This window comes from Purpureocillium lilacinum (assembly GCF_023168085.1).
Source record: "Purpureocillium lilacinum CBS 284.36 DNA, scaffold_4, whole genome shotgun sequence".
Taxonomy (NCBI): Eukaryota; Fungi; Ascomycota; class Sordariomycetes; order Hypocreales; family Ophiocordycipitaceae; genus Purpureocillium; species Purpureocillium lilacinum.
In genome coordinates, this window is record NW_027072114.1 from 1460776 (window position 1) to 1475750 (window position 14975).

Sequence of the window (14975 nt, forward strand, 5' to 3'; positions counted from 1 at the left end):
GGTCGGTAGTTACGAAGACCGATGTTGACGTTGCTCAAGGCCAGTCGCGGCAAGCCAGACCACCAGGTGGCGGGACGAACGAGACGCGACTGGGACGCAGAGGGGGGGGCTCGTGGATGAGGAGTCTGGCTGCGGGTGGGCGCGTCCGGGGAAGCGGGCGCACTTGACCTGTCTGGGCCGGTGGGAACCGATAGGGCGCGGTGAAGGGATACTTTATAGAGGCGTCGCGAACCGGAGGCCTGTGTGTGGATGTTGATGGTCGATGGTTGATGGAGGCCCAAGCTCGGCAAGGCAGGGACGGCAACGTCAAGGCTCAAGCGCGGTGGATGCAGGTGCAGCAAATGCAAGAGCGCTTGCGACAGACAACCAGACGGACAGCCTGTCCAGCCCAGTCCAGCCCAGCCTTATTAGGCTTCGGGATGCCACGCGCGAAAGCGGTCAGCCGGAGCTATCGGGGGGGGGGGGGGGGGCTTGCTGGCAAGAGGAAGCCGAGATGGACGGAACACCCTTGCAACCAAGCAGGGGAGGGGGCGTGCGCAAAGTGACGTCTGCAGGGCGCAAGGCGACGGGGAAGGCGAGGAAGATGGCAGGTCCAGGAGCTCGTGCGTGGGTGCGATGCTGCGATATAGCACGGAGGGTGTGTGTGAGAGCGGTGGTGGTGGTGGAGGAGGTGGTGGAAGCGGTTCGGAGGCAGCGAGGGGAGGAGGAGAAGATTTGCTGCGGTTCGCTGCAGCTCTGGAATTGGACCGTTGATGGAGGGGGAGCGCGACCCAGATTTGGTAAGGGTCGGGTAATGACGAAGGCTGGCGCGAGGGGTCGAGCTTTGTTGGAGTGAGTGTGATCGGGCTTGCGGTCCCGCTCTGGGGGGGGCGTGGGCGATGGGGGGCGCTAAACGGGGCGCCGCCGTGGCCTGTGCTGAAGGCGCTGGGCTGCCCGTTGGAGCCGTTGCGCGATTGTGTCGGGTGCCCAGTGCTTCGCTGTCTAGGTTGGTGGTGAGGTGCTCCCGCTGATGCTGGCGTGCTGGCGGTGCTGAGGTGGTGGTGCTGGCGCCCTGGGCCGGTGGAGCGTGACGCCGGGGCAGGGGTCCGGCCGCTGGGGGCGGGGGGTTCCATCCATGAGGTGCCGCCAGCGGTTGGCGGGAGCCGCTGGGAGGGGGGGTGCGCTCAATGGCAGAAGAAAAGGCCAGCCCGTGATCGATGCGCCGTTGAACAGCGACGGTCCCGTTCGGGACGCATTTGCGTGTGTCCCCATGTACGGGTATTGGAAAGCAACCGGAACGAGCAAAAAGGTGAGAGAAGAAGAAAAAAAACTCGAGAGATTGTAGCCGGGGGAGGACGGTTGCCCGCCGCGGTCCCTCCCAAGGCCCGCGAGCGCTACAGACAGTCGAGGAAACTTTTGCGCTGGCTTCTGGGCAGTCTCTGCAGCCAAACACAAACACACACACACACACACACAAAGTCATCCGATGGCGCGCAGTCACGCGGCAGTGGCAGGATGTCCGTTCTGTCTCTGCTCCCCAGCCCCCGGCATGTGACCCGTTTCGATTCGAGGTTCGTCAACGTCGGTACGCACACGCCCAACCCTCAAGCCCGTACGTCCTCTGATAGATTGTCGCCATTCGCAATAGCCTCATGCCCGTTTACAGCTGTCATGCTCAGCGGGCGGTTCAAAACTTATTTTTATCAACGGTCGCGGGCCCCAAGGCATTGCGCCTCCGTCGCCGAGCTGGACGCTATGGCTTCCCGTCCGCTCACTAACGCATGCACGATGCTGCACGCATCGGCTCTCCGTCCGATCGTCTGGTGTCTCTAAGCCACAGTACGGGGCCTCATGCCAGCGAGACGCAAAGACTCCGGGGCAGCGAGGCCACGGTCAAAGGCCAAAAGACGAATCGGTGCAGCGTCCGTGTGGCTGAGGTGCGTAGGTTTGTTCCGTGAGGTGAGGTGGCCCTCCGGTTGTGCCTGGATTGGCCAGGTGATGCTGGGCTTGCTGGCTGGCTGGGTGGGTACCTTAGGTACGCTTGCCTACCCGCTACAGTGGACGTTCCCCGCTGGCGCGTTCAGGTTGACAGGGGCCTTCGCCGGGCACCCCGAATGCGCCGCGTCGTGGCGGTGCGCAGCCACCCGCTCCCCGACCCGCCCCTAAGGTTCCAAACCAGCAAGGCCTGGGAGGACCCGCGCCTCGGCTCCATCCACGCGCTCCACCCGTTTCGTCCTTTGCGGACACTCGTCGTCGTCAGGTATGATCCCGTCACCTTGCATCCGCATCGGAGCCAAGCGGCCGTGGCCGTCCACGTCGTTCGGTACGCCGCGGCCACGAGGCATGCATGCCACGGACAGGACAGGCACCGCCTGTCTCAACCACGGCCGTGGAACGGAACGGAGAGACCTGCATGCAGCGGCAGCAGCACTGAAGAGTTTTCTTCCCGTGCCATGCATGCTTGCCCATGGCCCAACCGGACGACGTCTCCCACTCCACCGCCAGGGCATGAGGGACGCGATATGCGGGCGGAATTCACCCTCAATCATGTCACGTCACATCGCCATTGCCGTCGGCCGAGCCATGTCTCGGTAGACGTCGAGCGGAGATGACCCCGCGTCGCTCGGACGCTGCTCGTGCTGTGCGACCGCTGCGGGATACGCACCTACGCATCGGCCGAGGTTTCCCTCGCCGAGACGCAGACACAAGAGCCGCTGCTGGTGTCGGCGGCGGCGGGCATAGCCGTGGAGAGTCAGATCCATGTTTCTGCCACCGTTGCAGGTCACATCTCCCACGTACGTACACGGCCGGGCGGGCTGGCATCCGGCCATGAAAGTGTCTGACACAACACCAGGGCCTGCGCAGCGCAAAGTGAACCAGTTCGTCGCTCGAGTCGCAGACCCGGAGGCGCGCTACCAAGCTACCGAAGAAAGACGTCGACGGCCGAGAAACTAGCGCGTCCAACACACGCGCCTCCCGCAGCAGCCAATTTGCGTGGCCGACCAACCCAACGCTCACGTCCACTGCCACCACTCATGCAAGCCCGGTGTGTTCCGCTGGGAAAGGGTAGGGCGGCAAGGCCGAAGCTGAAAGGCTCCACAGCGGCCAAGCCAATCGTCATGCGACGCCGGCCATGCCCCCAGGAACCCGGGCCAGCCCTGAAGAACGACCATCGACTGGCTGTGGCACAACAGCGGATTCCCGATCACTGCCATTGCTGCTCTTGGCAGTGGGCGTGCTGGCGAGGCTTCAGCTATGACGACGTTGGTGCGGATGTTGCTGCCTGTGCCGGCCGCCCTGCAGCCTCGTCGACGGATTCGGGCCCGACTTCTTCTTGAGGAATCTCGGCCGGCGGGAATCATTGACACGGCCCGCATGCTCACGAGGTACGTGTTGGTATTGTGTCCGTAGGTACGAGCGAGCAGCGCCACACCCGACGCCGACGTCCATCGCACGCCCTGCTCCGTCGGCCGTGCCCCGGCGGTGGCGTACAGCAACATCTAAACATGTCTTTGAAGGGAGAAGAAGCAAAACGAGGGGGAATGCTGCGAAAGTCAACCACCTCAAAGCGAGTCAATTGCCCTTGCTACGGAGTGCTCGACGTTAGGTCCTTCTCGAAAATCTTGTAGTCGGCCGGCCCGGTGAGTAACGGGGCCAACGCCGGGTACTCGTCTTGGAAGCTCCCCAGCTTGACGATGCGATAGCCCATGCGCAGATACCAAGCCTGCATCCGGGTCTTGAGAGCATGCTCAAACGTGGTTGGCACGAGCAACTCGAGCTGCATCTTGGTGCAGCCGATGCGGCGGCAATGGTCCTCGGCAAAGCGCACCAGGTCTCGCCCCAACCCACCCCCACGATACGTCACGTCTAGGGCAAGCATGCCGAAGTCGCCAAGGGTGGGCGACAGCGTCTTGACGTAGACGCAACCAACGACATCTCCGGCTCCGGTCCCGACCCCGGCCCCAGCCGACGGCGACGGCGACGGACGGACGAGCCGCGCGAGCGCCAGGCGTTGGTCCTTGATAAACTGCGCAATCTCGGCGGTGCTGGTCCTTTGGTAGCCGTCGTGGAAGATGCCCCCCTCGGCGTCGAAATAGACCTTGTTCACGAGGGCTGCCACGCGCGCGATCAAGTCGGCGTCCTGGGCCGCGGACGGCGTGGCGAAGTCGATGGTGATGTCCGGCTTGGGCGGCGCGGCGGCGCTCGGGGTGGTGGAGCGGTCCGGCGTGAGCGTCGAATCGGGCACCGTCACCTCGGACACGAGCCTGTCGATTTCTGGCGACATGACGGCAGGGCAGGGCGTGTGCGTTTTTTCGTTGATGCGCTCGCGGGGCTGCAATGGCACGTTCCTGAACAGCGTGGGCGACGGCAGCACGACGCGGGCGGCGCTTGTCATTGTGCGCCTTATTATCTAATACGACATTGCGAATGGATATCTGGCAGCGATAATGAGCCCTTGCCCGATTCATCCAGACCAAAGTACACTCTTTTAGCCAGTGAGGCGTGAGGACCACGTTGCTTGTCTCTGCCGGCTTGATAATGTGTTGACCTGGCTCCCGTTTGTCTTGCCTCGTACTTTTCCCATCTTCGACTGCCGCTCACCTTTGCCCACGCCGGCCGGGACGGCAACTAACGCGACCGAGGCGTCTCTCCCGGCTCCGGACGCGACTTCGTTGCTGTTACCCGAGAACCCGAGGGGCGACAGTTGCATGCATGATGATCGCAACAGCACGCAGGCACGCAAATCATAACTCACCTGCTGTGTTGTACTATGTAGCTGCCGGACAACCTTGGAGTGAGGTGCAGTGCGGTTCAGTGCAGTGCATCTGTTGCACACGCACACACGCACGCACGTACATGCGCACACGCACACCGTGGAGTAACACGGCACGCCCGCGCAGCAATAACCTGACGTGGCATCATTCTGCAGCGCGTGCATTGGGCGTGGCCACGGCACAGGAAGTTTTTTCCTCTCCTTCTTTCTTTCCTTTGGCTGTCCTGCTTCGCGGCTGGGTGCCTCGGCTTGCTCGATTTTCCCTGCCGACCGCTGCTTCTCCGTTTGCACAGCATCTCGTACCAAAGCGTAGCATAGCATAGCATAACATGGCATAGCATAGCAGAGCAGAGCAGCGCAGCGCATCGCAGCGCATCGCAGCGCATTGCGTCAAATTGCATCACGTTGCATCCTCTTCGTCGTCCCAAGAGAGAGACCCGACGACTGCTGTTGTTGCCGCGGGCTGGTGGAAGGTTGTCTGAAGCAAGGCTGGCCGGGCAGGCTGGGCTGTTGCGGGTTGCATTGGGCCCCCACACGTCAAGAATTGTCCAGGCCTTTTCCCACAGTCTCTCTTTCCCATCGGTCACACGGCAGCTGGCAAGCGGCTCGCTCGCACCTGCCGCCGCTCATCCTCGTACACCTCACCGAGTCACGCCTCACACTTCAGGCCGCAAACGTTGCGAACCTCAGTCCTCCATCTCAGGTTCTCAACTCTCCATTCTCCACCCTCAACCCCCCCCGGCATGCGCCTCCCTCCCGACACATCTCTCGGCATACCCTATTACCCTGCACACATTTGCCTCGTCACCACCCGGCAGTCGTGTCACGCAGCCCGAGACGCCTGAGGTAGGCAGATAAGTTCGCTCCAACGGGATCCTCCATGGCCGAGCGCGAGTCCGGCATCGGTGCCGGAGCCTCGCACACCTCGGGCCCGCTCGCAAGAAGCATGCACTCGGAACCCGAGCATGGCCCGTTTGCCTTCTCGCAAGACTACGAGCAGCGCTTGCGTCAGCTGATCCGCAGCCCGGAGCAGCTGGCCAAGGCGGGCTACGTAGTCCGCCAGCTCTCGCCAACGGAGCTGGAAAGGAAGAAGCGCTGCGCGTCTTGCTCCAAGGGTAACGGTGCTATCATCACTTCCTGCTGTCTCATCGGGGGCTGACTATTGCTTTACAACAGTTCTCAAAGCCCGCGACAAGATCCAGGACACGACGCAGGCCCCGTCGTTTGCCCGTCGTGATAGCTCACAATCCCAGCACCCAAGGACCAGCTCAAGGAATTTCACCACGGACGCCTCGGCCCGCCGGTCTGATACTCGCAAGGACGGCGGCCAGAACGCGGCTGGCCAAGATGTGTTGCCTGAGCCGGACAAAGCGATGAACGCCCGCTGCACATTCCATCCTGGCAAGGTCGCTTATAGGGTAAGACCCCGATGATACCGCCTACCCTCGATACTGGTACGTACGAAATAGCTGACTCCGGCCGTGGCAGAAATGGACTTGCTGTGACGGACACATCATGGCGAAACCATGCACTAAGCGTGAGAACCACTCGCCACGTGCCTACGGCCGCGGCGAACTGGAGGAGAACTGGAAATTCTTCGCCACTCCGGCCCCCTTGCCTCCTGGACGCCGGAAGTCAGCCGTTGTCATTGATTGTGAAATGGGCAACGCCGCCTCGGGCGAGTCGGAATTGATACGCGTGTCCATCGTCGATTTTTTCACGCGCGAAGTGCTCCTCGACAAGCTCGTGTCGCCACGCGTCCAGATGGCCCATTACAACACACGCTACTCTGGCATCACGCGACAGATGATGGAAAACGCCCGCCGGCGCCGCACATGTCTCGATGGCCGTGAGGCAGCCAGGGAGGCGATCTGGCGATTTGTCGGCCCGGAGACGATTGTGGTTGGCCATGGCGCCCAGTCGGACTTGACGTCCCTGCGCTGGATTCACACGCTGGTAATTGACACGTTGATGGTCGAGATGAATAGGCGGCGGGCAGAACGAGAGATGGCAGAAGCCGAGAAGGCAATGCAGGCCGAGGACAACGGCGAACCCGATAGTGACGACGGCGGCGCTGCCCTTGAGGCAGGCGACGACAACGAACCAAAGCCGGCGTCGCAAGCAGAAGGGGGTTTGTCGCTCAAAGCCCTGGCGCTTGATCGGCTCAACAGAGTCATTCAGGTGAGAGGCCAAGGTCACGATAGCGTTGAGGATGCCATTGCGACCAGAGACTTGCTATGCTGGCAAGTCTCGCATTATACCCTGCTGGCGGATTGAGTTCGGTTGGAACTTAGCAGACATCAGGGATAGTCTGAGTGGGGACGTGGACATTTGAAGGCAGGGCAGAGCTGAGGCTGAGATGCATGGTTACTTGCTTGCTCGTTCGGCGATTGACGGACATTGGTTTTTGGAGCGGTCTCCGATCGATATCCGCGGTTGCAACCTTGATGGGTGGATGGATGCCTCTGGCACACAACTCGCGAGCTGGCGGCCTGGGCGCTCACACGAGGCATTCCGGCAATTGGGAGTCCGGCGTCGATAGATTGATAAGACGGGCACACCTGTTGCCGGCGGCAGAGGTTCGCTGGCATCGTGCCAGGACATATCTGGTCAGAACAGGGAGTCCGAGTTGCGCACTGGCGGTGGCGCAGCGAAACTATTCTCCCAAGCATTCATGGCCTTTTATTTCTTTGCCAAATCTGACAGTGGTTGGCTGGTGCAACCTCAGGGGCCCCTCTAGCTGCGGCGTGGCCTGCGCGAACAGGCATCGCCATGTCTTGGATGCGCGGCTGACGCTTCGACTGGGGTGTGTTGCATAGGACGAGCAGATATATATGCAGCTCCCACCAAGCTGTGGGCTGACATATGGATGCAAGGAGTCTTTAGTACCAGTTCTTCCTGCATAATACGAAACCGCCATCCGAACCTCTGTCGTACCACTTCTACCGCCTGCTCGGTGATTCGTGACGCATTTCACGGTACACATCTCACGACAGCAGCACGCGATACCGCCATGGAGACTCCCGCCACAGTGGCAGTCGTCGGCCTCGGTGAGTAGCAGCATCCACTGTGTCCCCGAGTCTTCGTAGTCACGCAACTAACTGAGACCGCGCCGATCAACAGGCCCGCTGGGCCTCGTCACGCTCAAGAACCTGGTCGAAGAGGGCCTCGACGCGACGGGCTTCGACATGGCCGATGTCGTGGGCGGGCTGTGGAACTTTAGCGATGAGGGCGACCAGACGACGGTGCTTGAGAGTGAGAACGGCTTTTCCCTGCCGTGGGTCTGCGTTTTGTGTGGATGAGGGAGGGCTGACGGTGGAGGTGTAGGCACCGTGTCGAACATCTCGAAGCAGCGTGTAAGTGGCGACATGGCATCTTCCCTACTGGCGCCGGGGCGACCAACTCTCTACAGGAGAAGCCATTTATAAAGCCTGATCCGATGTACTGCTACTGGACTAACACGCGGCGACTATGCAGGCCTGCTTTACCGACTTTCCCTTTTCCAAAGGCGAGCACTCTCCCCACGTTCTTCGCTCCCGATCAAACCGCGGCTTGTCGCAACTCCAACCACGGCTGCCTCGCTCTCGTTTGTGACGAAGATGGCGGCGATCATGATTGACTCGATCATGAGCTAACATACCATGACACGGCGGCGGAGAGCACAGACACGCCCACGTACCCCGAAGCACGCCACGTCCAGAAGTACCTATGCGACTACGCGGAGCACTTTGGCCTCGGCCCGCGCATGCGCCTGGGCACCGAGGTGCTCGCCGTGGAGCACGACGAGACGTCGGGGAGGTGGAGGGTCGAGACGGCGGCGGTGATGGGAGGCGCCGCTGCCAGTGGCAGCAGTGGCACTGGCAAGACAACGACGGCGCGGACGACAGAAGAGAGGTGGTTCGACAAGGTCGTCTTCGCCACGGGCATCAACAAAGCACCCGTGACGCCGCAAGTGGAGGGCATAGAGCGCTTCGAGGGCGAGGTGCTCCACAGCAGCGGATATAAGAGGCAAGCTTGACGATGACCTCAACCCCTTTACCCCCTTTCCCCCCTTTCCGTCCTGCCCCCTACCCCCCCTTTTCCCTCTCCGCGCTTCAACCCCTCTCTTCGTATATATGCGTGTGTCTACGCCTGCGTGTGTGCTCAAGAGTGCAAAACCTTCTGACATCTTTCGCTCCGGCGCCGCCACGCGGAAACAGACCGGCCTCGCTCGGCGGCAAGACGGTCCTCATCGTCGGCTTCTCCAACTCGGCCGTTGACACGGCCACGACACTCGCCGGGCACGCCAAGCACGTCTACATAGCGCGCCGCCACGATGCCTTTGTCGTGAGTATCTCCCCCAAGCCCCCCTCTCCTCCTTATCCCTGGCTTTTCCTCGACCTGCCTCCCTCTGGCTGACGAGCAACCGTTTCTGATGATGATGCGTCGCAGCTCCCGCGCATCGTCGACGGCAAGCCCCTCGACCACGGTTTCAACCACCGCAAGGCGCTCGTCCTGCGCGCCGCGAAATCGTGCCTCCCGGCTGCCGCCTCCGACGCCATGATGCGCCGCGTCCTCACGGCCACGCACCTCAAGGGCATGCACGGGGTCGCGGCCGCGACGGCCTCGCAACAGCTGCCTCTCCCCAGCGCCGTCGCCCTCGACCTCGCCGCCGCGCCGCTGCCCAACCGCACCCCGCCCGTCATATCCGACTCCATCTTCCTCGAGGTCCTCGCCGGGCGCGTCGAGCTCGTCCGTGCTCTCCAACGAATCGACGGACCCCGCGCAGTGCTCCTCCACGACGGCCGCCGCATCGACGACATCGACGCCATCGTCTTCTGCACCGGCTACCAAGCCGAGTACTCCCTCGCGGGCGAGCACGACCCCACGCGCGAGCAGCCCCCCGGGTGGACCGCCGCCCCGGGCTCCAACGGCCGCCGCCTGCCCCGTCTCTACCGCAACATCTTCTCGCTCGACCTGCCGCACAGCCTCGCCTTCATGGGCTGCATCGCCTTCGCCAGCCCGGCCTTCCAGCTCTACGACCTGGCGTCCCTGGCCCTCGCGCGCGTCTGGACCGGCAAGGCCGCGCCGCTGCCCCCCCGCGACGCCATGCTCGCCAGCGTGCACGCCCAGCAGGCGCGGCTCGTGCGCCTCGCTGAGGACGGCGGCGGGTCCGTCATCCCCGGCTGGGTCGACGGCGACGAGTGGATGGCCTGGGCCGACGACGTCGCCGGCACGGGCGTGCTGCCGCGCCTCGGCTACGGCCCTGCCGGCTGGGCCTTTTGGCTGCGCGACAGGCGCCTGTGCGGCCTCCTCATGGATGGCATATCCAGTCCCCACGTGTATAGGCTGTTCGAGACGGGGAAGAGGAGGGCGTGGAAAGGGGCCAGGGAGGAGATCTTTCGCATCAACGCAGAGAGATCTGACGATTAAGTCGTCCCAGCATTGTACACGCGATCGGCTTGTATTCACCAAATACTTAAGAGACCATCAGTTTCCCGTAAGACCAAGGGTTTTTATTGTAGCGTGGTCTGAGCTTCCATGACGGCCCACTGCCGTACGCTGCGGCTCTTCCTCAAGTCCCTTGGGTCGCTCGTGCAAATAAAAGGATGAAGCCTGGTGAATATCAATCCTATTTAGAGTGCCTCGACACTGTACGTACAGTGACATCAACGTTTACAACCCGCTACATCCTGACAAGGTGGTATCCCGGAGTAATGATGATAACGACAGTCCTTGTCCAAGTTCGCCCCTTTCTATGGCCCCCGCCGTAAAACACCAAAAGGAATGCAGATGCTACGAAATGATCCTACAACGCCTGGCCCACAGCCATGCCTGGAGAAGTTACCGCAGTTCCCTGCGCCCCTGGTGGGCGCGTCCTCGCCCTCGGCGGCGGCGGCGGCGGCGGCATGTCTGCCAGTGTTGGGCTGTCGGCACTCCTGCGCCCCGGTGCGACGCCGACAGGGCCGGCCTCACCCACGTCGCTGGCGCTCACTCCACTCGTGTATCGTGACGACGAGGGGCTTCCATGGCGTGTCTGTGTACTGTACATCGAGCTGGCAGCCGTGTTGCGTGGCATTTGTGCCAGCGCCGTAGCTGATGGCATTATGCCGCCCTGGAGCTCCAGATCGAACGGGTCGGACCGGAACTTGTTGCGCCTTTCCGAGAATGACTCCGCGCTCTGAGTGGATTCCCGGTGCATTGAGTGCGCGCGAGATGCCGGCTGAAGTGGAGGATTCTGGAAGCCTCCCGTCGTGGCATTGAGCGAACGACCGCGCGCGCGTGGTGGGATTGTTGGTGCATACGTGACTGATCCTTTGCGGCTTTTGCTTCGTCTATGCACCGAAGGTCCCAGTACCGCGGCAGAGTCAGCAAAGGGGTCAGCCGGCAGTCTTCTATCGAGAGGCTGCGCTGGCATGTAGGCTTGTGGTGCAGATGCAGCGTGAGCATCAGAAAACGGATCAAATGTCCCGGAGCCTTGAAGACTGAAGCCCAGATTGGCCCCAACATCCAGCTGGCCACTCGGCATGGCCGCTCTCTGGTTGCCCTCGACTGGCAGCTGCTGAGTATTCGAGCCGTTGCCAGGGCCTGCGCGCCACCGCCACCAGTCCGCGCCGAAGTTGGGCGTCAACTTTCCCAACATCGGATGGCGGTTTGCAGGCTGAACGTTCTGGGCCGGCACCGGTGCCTCCGTATAGAGCGATGAGCCTCCATCATTGCTGCGTCCAACATTGTCGCGATGGGGCAGCCACGCAGCTGGTGGTCCAAATACCCAACTTGGCGCCGGCGCCGCTGCAGCAACCTTCTTCTCACTGGCGCTCCCATAGAGCTGATCGGCTATTTGTGCGTTTTCACTCCTCCTGCGCTTCTTAGCTGCTCTCTTTCGCCATGCCCATATCAAGAGAGCAATGAGTGCAAGAGCCGCGAACCCTCCAACGGATATGCCGATGATACTCTGTTTCGACAATCCCCCGGACGAAGAAGTGGAGCTGGTGGCGGGAGGAACGATATCTGAGCCACCGCCTCTATGGTTACCCGCACCTCCATGGTGGTCGCCTGTTGGGTTGTTATTGTCGTGGGGTTGGTTTTCGGAGAAAGGGTCGATCGTTCTGGTGGTGCTCGGATTGGACGTGCTCGTCGAGATTGGCGCTGCCGCCCCGTCTGCAGTACTTCCCGTCAAAGTTTGCAACGTTGTCTGTGTCACCGTAGAACTGCTGCTCGAGGACACAGGGGTGGGTGCTCCAACATCTGTAGACGAAATTGCTGGATTCTGAGGAGGCTTAGGTTGTGTGCCGAGGTCAGTTCCTTGTGTGGGCCTTGGCTGCGTCGCAACTGCCGGACTCGAGTCGCTCGCCGGGGTCCGAGAGGAACTATTGGCAGGGGTTTGCGCCGGTCTTTGCGGAGGTTGGTTACCCTGCGTGGCTTCGATGTCAGGTCGCTGGCTGGATTCCTGTCTAGGTGCCTCTGAAGACTGGGGCAAAGGCTCATCATTGCTAAGCGTAGCAGTCTGCCTAGGGGGAGCCACAGGCTCTGGTGTTGGCTGCTCAGAGGTCTCTGGCGTAGGTGATCCAGGAGGTGAGACAGAACTGTCTGGCGTCGGCGATTTCGCAGGCTCTTGTGGTGTCGCTTGAGTGCTCGTGACACTCGATGTTGGGACGGACGTGCTTGTTGAGCTAGTTACGGATGCTGGCGAGGGCTGTTCCTGGGCAGACGAGGCTGACTGTGCTATGGTTTCGGACAAGCCCGGAACAGCTGATGCTCCCGATGAAAGGGTTGCCGAGTCCGTTGGAGTCGTCACTTCGCCGCCTGAGAGACTGCTTGTTGACTTGCTCCCGGGCAATTCTACAGTTGTGGGGCGCGATGGTGCCTCTGCTGAGGAGACGGTGGATGAGTTTGTTAGTACAACAGGCGGAATCTCCTCAACAACAACACGCGTTGTTGAGGTTGAAGCTCCCGGTGGTGACGGCAGTGCACCGCCGGCGGCAATAGGCGTTACTGCCGGCACGTTCGTGAGTGGCGAAACTGGGACGTCGTCGCCGGCGAGAGGGATAGTAGTCGATGCATTCGCCGGCGGTGTCCTAGCTTCGGTAGGAAAAGGCTTTGTCGCTGCTATGCCTGAGGATTGTAGCGCGATGCCGTTGTCGACAACGATTGGAGGGACGGGTGGCACGTTTCCTGGTTTGCTTTGTGATGGATATCCCGGGAGGCTCGCAGATTCCTTCGCCGGTGCCCTCACCGGAGTGATGCTGTGTGTATCGGCTGGCAGTCGAGCTGTATCGTCCACGACAGCAGTAGGAGACACAACAGGTGTCTTCGCCATTGAAGGCGCTGATAGCCGAGGCGCCTCATTTTCAGTTGTAATGGACGTAGTCGGTGGTGCCGCTGCGGGTGCCCTGGCAGGTGCATTGATGGGAGTAGTTGAAGGTCTTTTAGGTGCTTCATCTTCAACATAAGGCGCGTTCACAGGCACCTTCTCTGGTCCGTTTATGAGTGTGTTCGACGGCGATTGAGGTCTCTCCTTCTCGTTGATAGGCACCTCGACTGGCTCTTCCGCGGGTTGCGCGGGCCCATTCAACGGCACATTTGGTGGCCCATTCGCAGGGGCGCTCGCCGGTCCATTCGCAGGAGCGTTCGATGGTCCATTCGCCGGAGCGTTCGATGGTCCATTCACAGGAGCGTTCACCTGTCCATTTACAGGAGCGTTTGCTAGTCCGTTCGCTGGGGCGTTTACTGGAAGATTGGCCGGTGCATTCGCTGGCACATTTTCGGGCACTCCGAACGTCCCATCCTCGGCGGCAATGGGCATCGTGCCCGGTGCGTTCGCGGGTGGTGAGGGTGCTCCCGCGCTGTCAGGGACGGGCGCTGGCGCTGCGAGAGGGCCTGCAACGTGTTGCCGATCCAGAACTGGAGGCAATGCCCCTCTTGTCGCCGCCAGTTTGGATGTCACAGAGCTCGGGCCCTTTGAAGAAGTATTCGAAGGCGCTGGATGGGTGCGCGCCGTGGCCGCGGCGGTGGCGTTGAGGTGGACCGGCATGGACAATGGACTTGACGAGGATGTGCGTGGTCCGTGATAAATATCGTGGGCTGAAGATGTCGCTGCCATGCAGCGGCGAACAAACCGCCAGCCACAAGATCAGAGCAAGCAACCAGATGGCGGTGCAGGTCACAAGAAGTGAAGCGTCACCGGCTTCATCCAAGTCATGTCGAAGTTAGGCTGTAGACCACGGGCTCAAACGACATTCGATGGAAGGTCGAAAGTGGCCAGCCATGAGGATTGCCAGCATCCTCGAATTACAAGACCGCCGTTGGCAGAGGAGGTCGAAGCAAAAGTCCCGCGAGTGCGCGGCAGAGGAACAAAGCCTTTGTGGCCAACCCAAATGTGCACGCTGGTTGGCGAAACACGGACTCGGAGCCCCAGACTTCCCAACTCACGGAGTTGACAGCGTGAGTGTCGTTGCTGGGCCCGGGGGAGGGTGATGGAACAGGGGTCGTCACACCCCTGAAATGTGACACATCTGAGGCAACGGTTGGTACAGGCTACCAACAACTAACGTCGTTGCAGCATGTACGGAGTACATACGGTACGCATCGTGGCATGACCTGGCATGGCCCAGCAGAGACTGAGTGGGCACGGACCATGAGCGCGTGGCTCCAGAGAAAGCAGTGAGTAAGTGAGGTGCCCCTTGCGCTCATCCTCCGTGGGCCCCGAGAATCTTATCGCGTGGTGTGTTGCAGGCCGCGCACAAGACACCTGGCCCGCGTTTCAAACCACGGTTCCCGAGAGCGACGAGTCGACGGTGGCACCGGCGAGATCCGCGCCAGGACTATTCTGCTCACGTTGGGCGGCGGCGTGCGGTGCGGGCGCAGCAGAGGTTGCAGCGCTTGCAGAGGCGACGGCGACTGAGGATGTCGACGTCGGCCCAAGGTCCCTGCCGGTGCCTGTGTGGTGTCCCAAGGATGCCAAGGGCACAAGGGCTTGGATGGATCTGCGTTCGCTGAACTGTGCCTATGCCACCCAACGGATGTGTGCCATGTCCCGAGAGCCTATGTCGAAAGCATGCGGGGCCGAGGCTTTGCTGCAAAAAGGGTGGACGCCGGCGGCGGTCGATCCGGTACAGCGGGCTGGTAGCTATCGACGATGCCATTGCGCCAAGAGGGTGTCATCATGGCCACCCTCGCACAGGCGGCTGCGCCTGTGCGCATAAGCGAACCATCGGCGAGAGTTTCAAATGGAGGAGGCCGT

General features: G+C 61.6%; 4 protein-coding genes across 4 annotated transcripts; 3 read left to right on the plus strand and 1 right to left on the minus strand.

Moving 5' to 3' along the window:
- Nucleotides 1-3565: 3565 nt before the first annotated feature.
- Nucleotides 3566-4375, minus strand: PLICBS_005647 (uncharacterized protein; the record flags this gene model as incomplete). Its single annotated transcript, XM_018319333.2, has 1 exon — nucleotides 3566-4375. One exon carries the CDS (start codon nucleotides 4373-4375, stop codon nucleotides 3566-3568), a length of 810 nt encoding a protein of 269 aa, XP_018181807.2.
- Nucleotides 4376-5633: 1258 nt separating this feature from the next.
- PLICBS_005648 (uncharacterized protein) lies at nucleotides 5634-7030 on the plus strand (the record flags this gene model as incomplete). The annotated part of the gene is made up of 3 exons (XM_065600773.1): nucleotides 5634-5868; nucleotides 5930-6171; nucleotides 6290-7030. 3 exons carry the CDS (start codon nucleotides 5634-5636, stop codon nucleotides 7028-7030), a joined length of 1218 nt encoding a protein of 405 aa, XP_065456845.1.
- Nucleotides 7031-7766: 736 nt separating this feature from the next.
- Nucleotides 7767-8771, plus strand: PLICBS_005649 (uncharacterized protein; the record flags this gene model as incomplete). The annotated part of the gene is made up of 5 exons (XM_065600774.1): nucleotides 7767-7803; nucleotides 7877-8008; nucleotides 8081-8109; nucleotides 8231-8339; nucleotides 8419-8771. The coding sequence occupies 5 exons, from the start codon at nucleotides 7767-7769 to the stop codon at nucleotides 8769-8771; spliced, it is 660 nt and encodes a 219-aa protein (XP_065456846.1).
- A 97-nt stretch (nucleotides 8772-8868) lies between these two features.
- PLICBS_005650 (uncharacterized protein) lies at nucleotides 8869-10165 on the plus strand (the record flags this gene model as incomplete). The annotated part of the gene is made up of 3 exons (XM_018319335.2): nucleotides 8869-8876; nucleotides 8953-9079; nucleotides 9185-10165. 3 exons carry the CDS (start codon nucleotides 8869-8871, stop codon nucleotides 10163-10165), a joined length of 1116 nt encoding a protein of 371 aa, XP_018181809.2.
- Between the last annotated feature and the right edge of the window lie 4810 nt (nucleotides 10166-14975).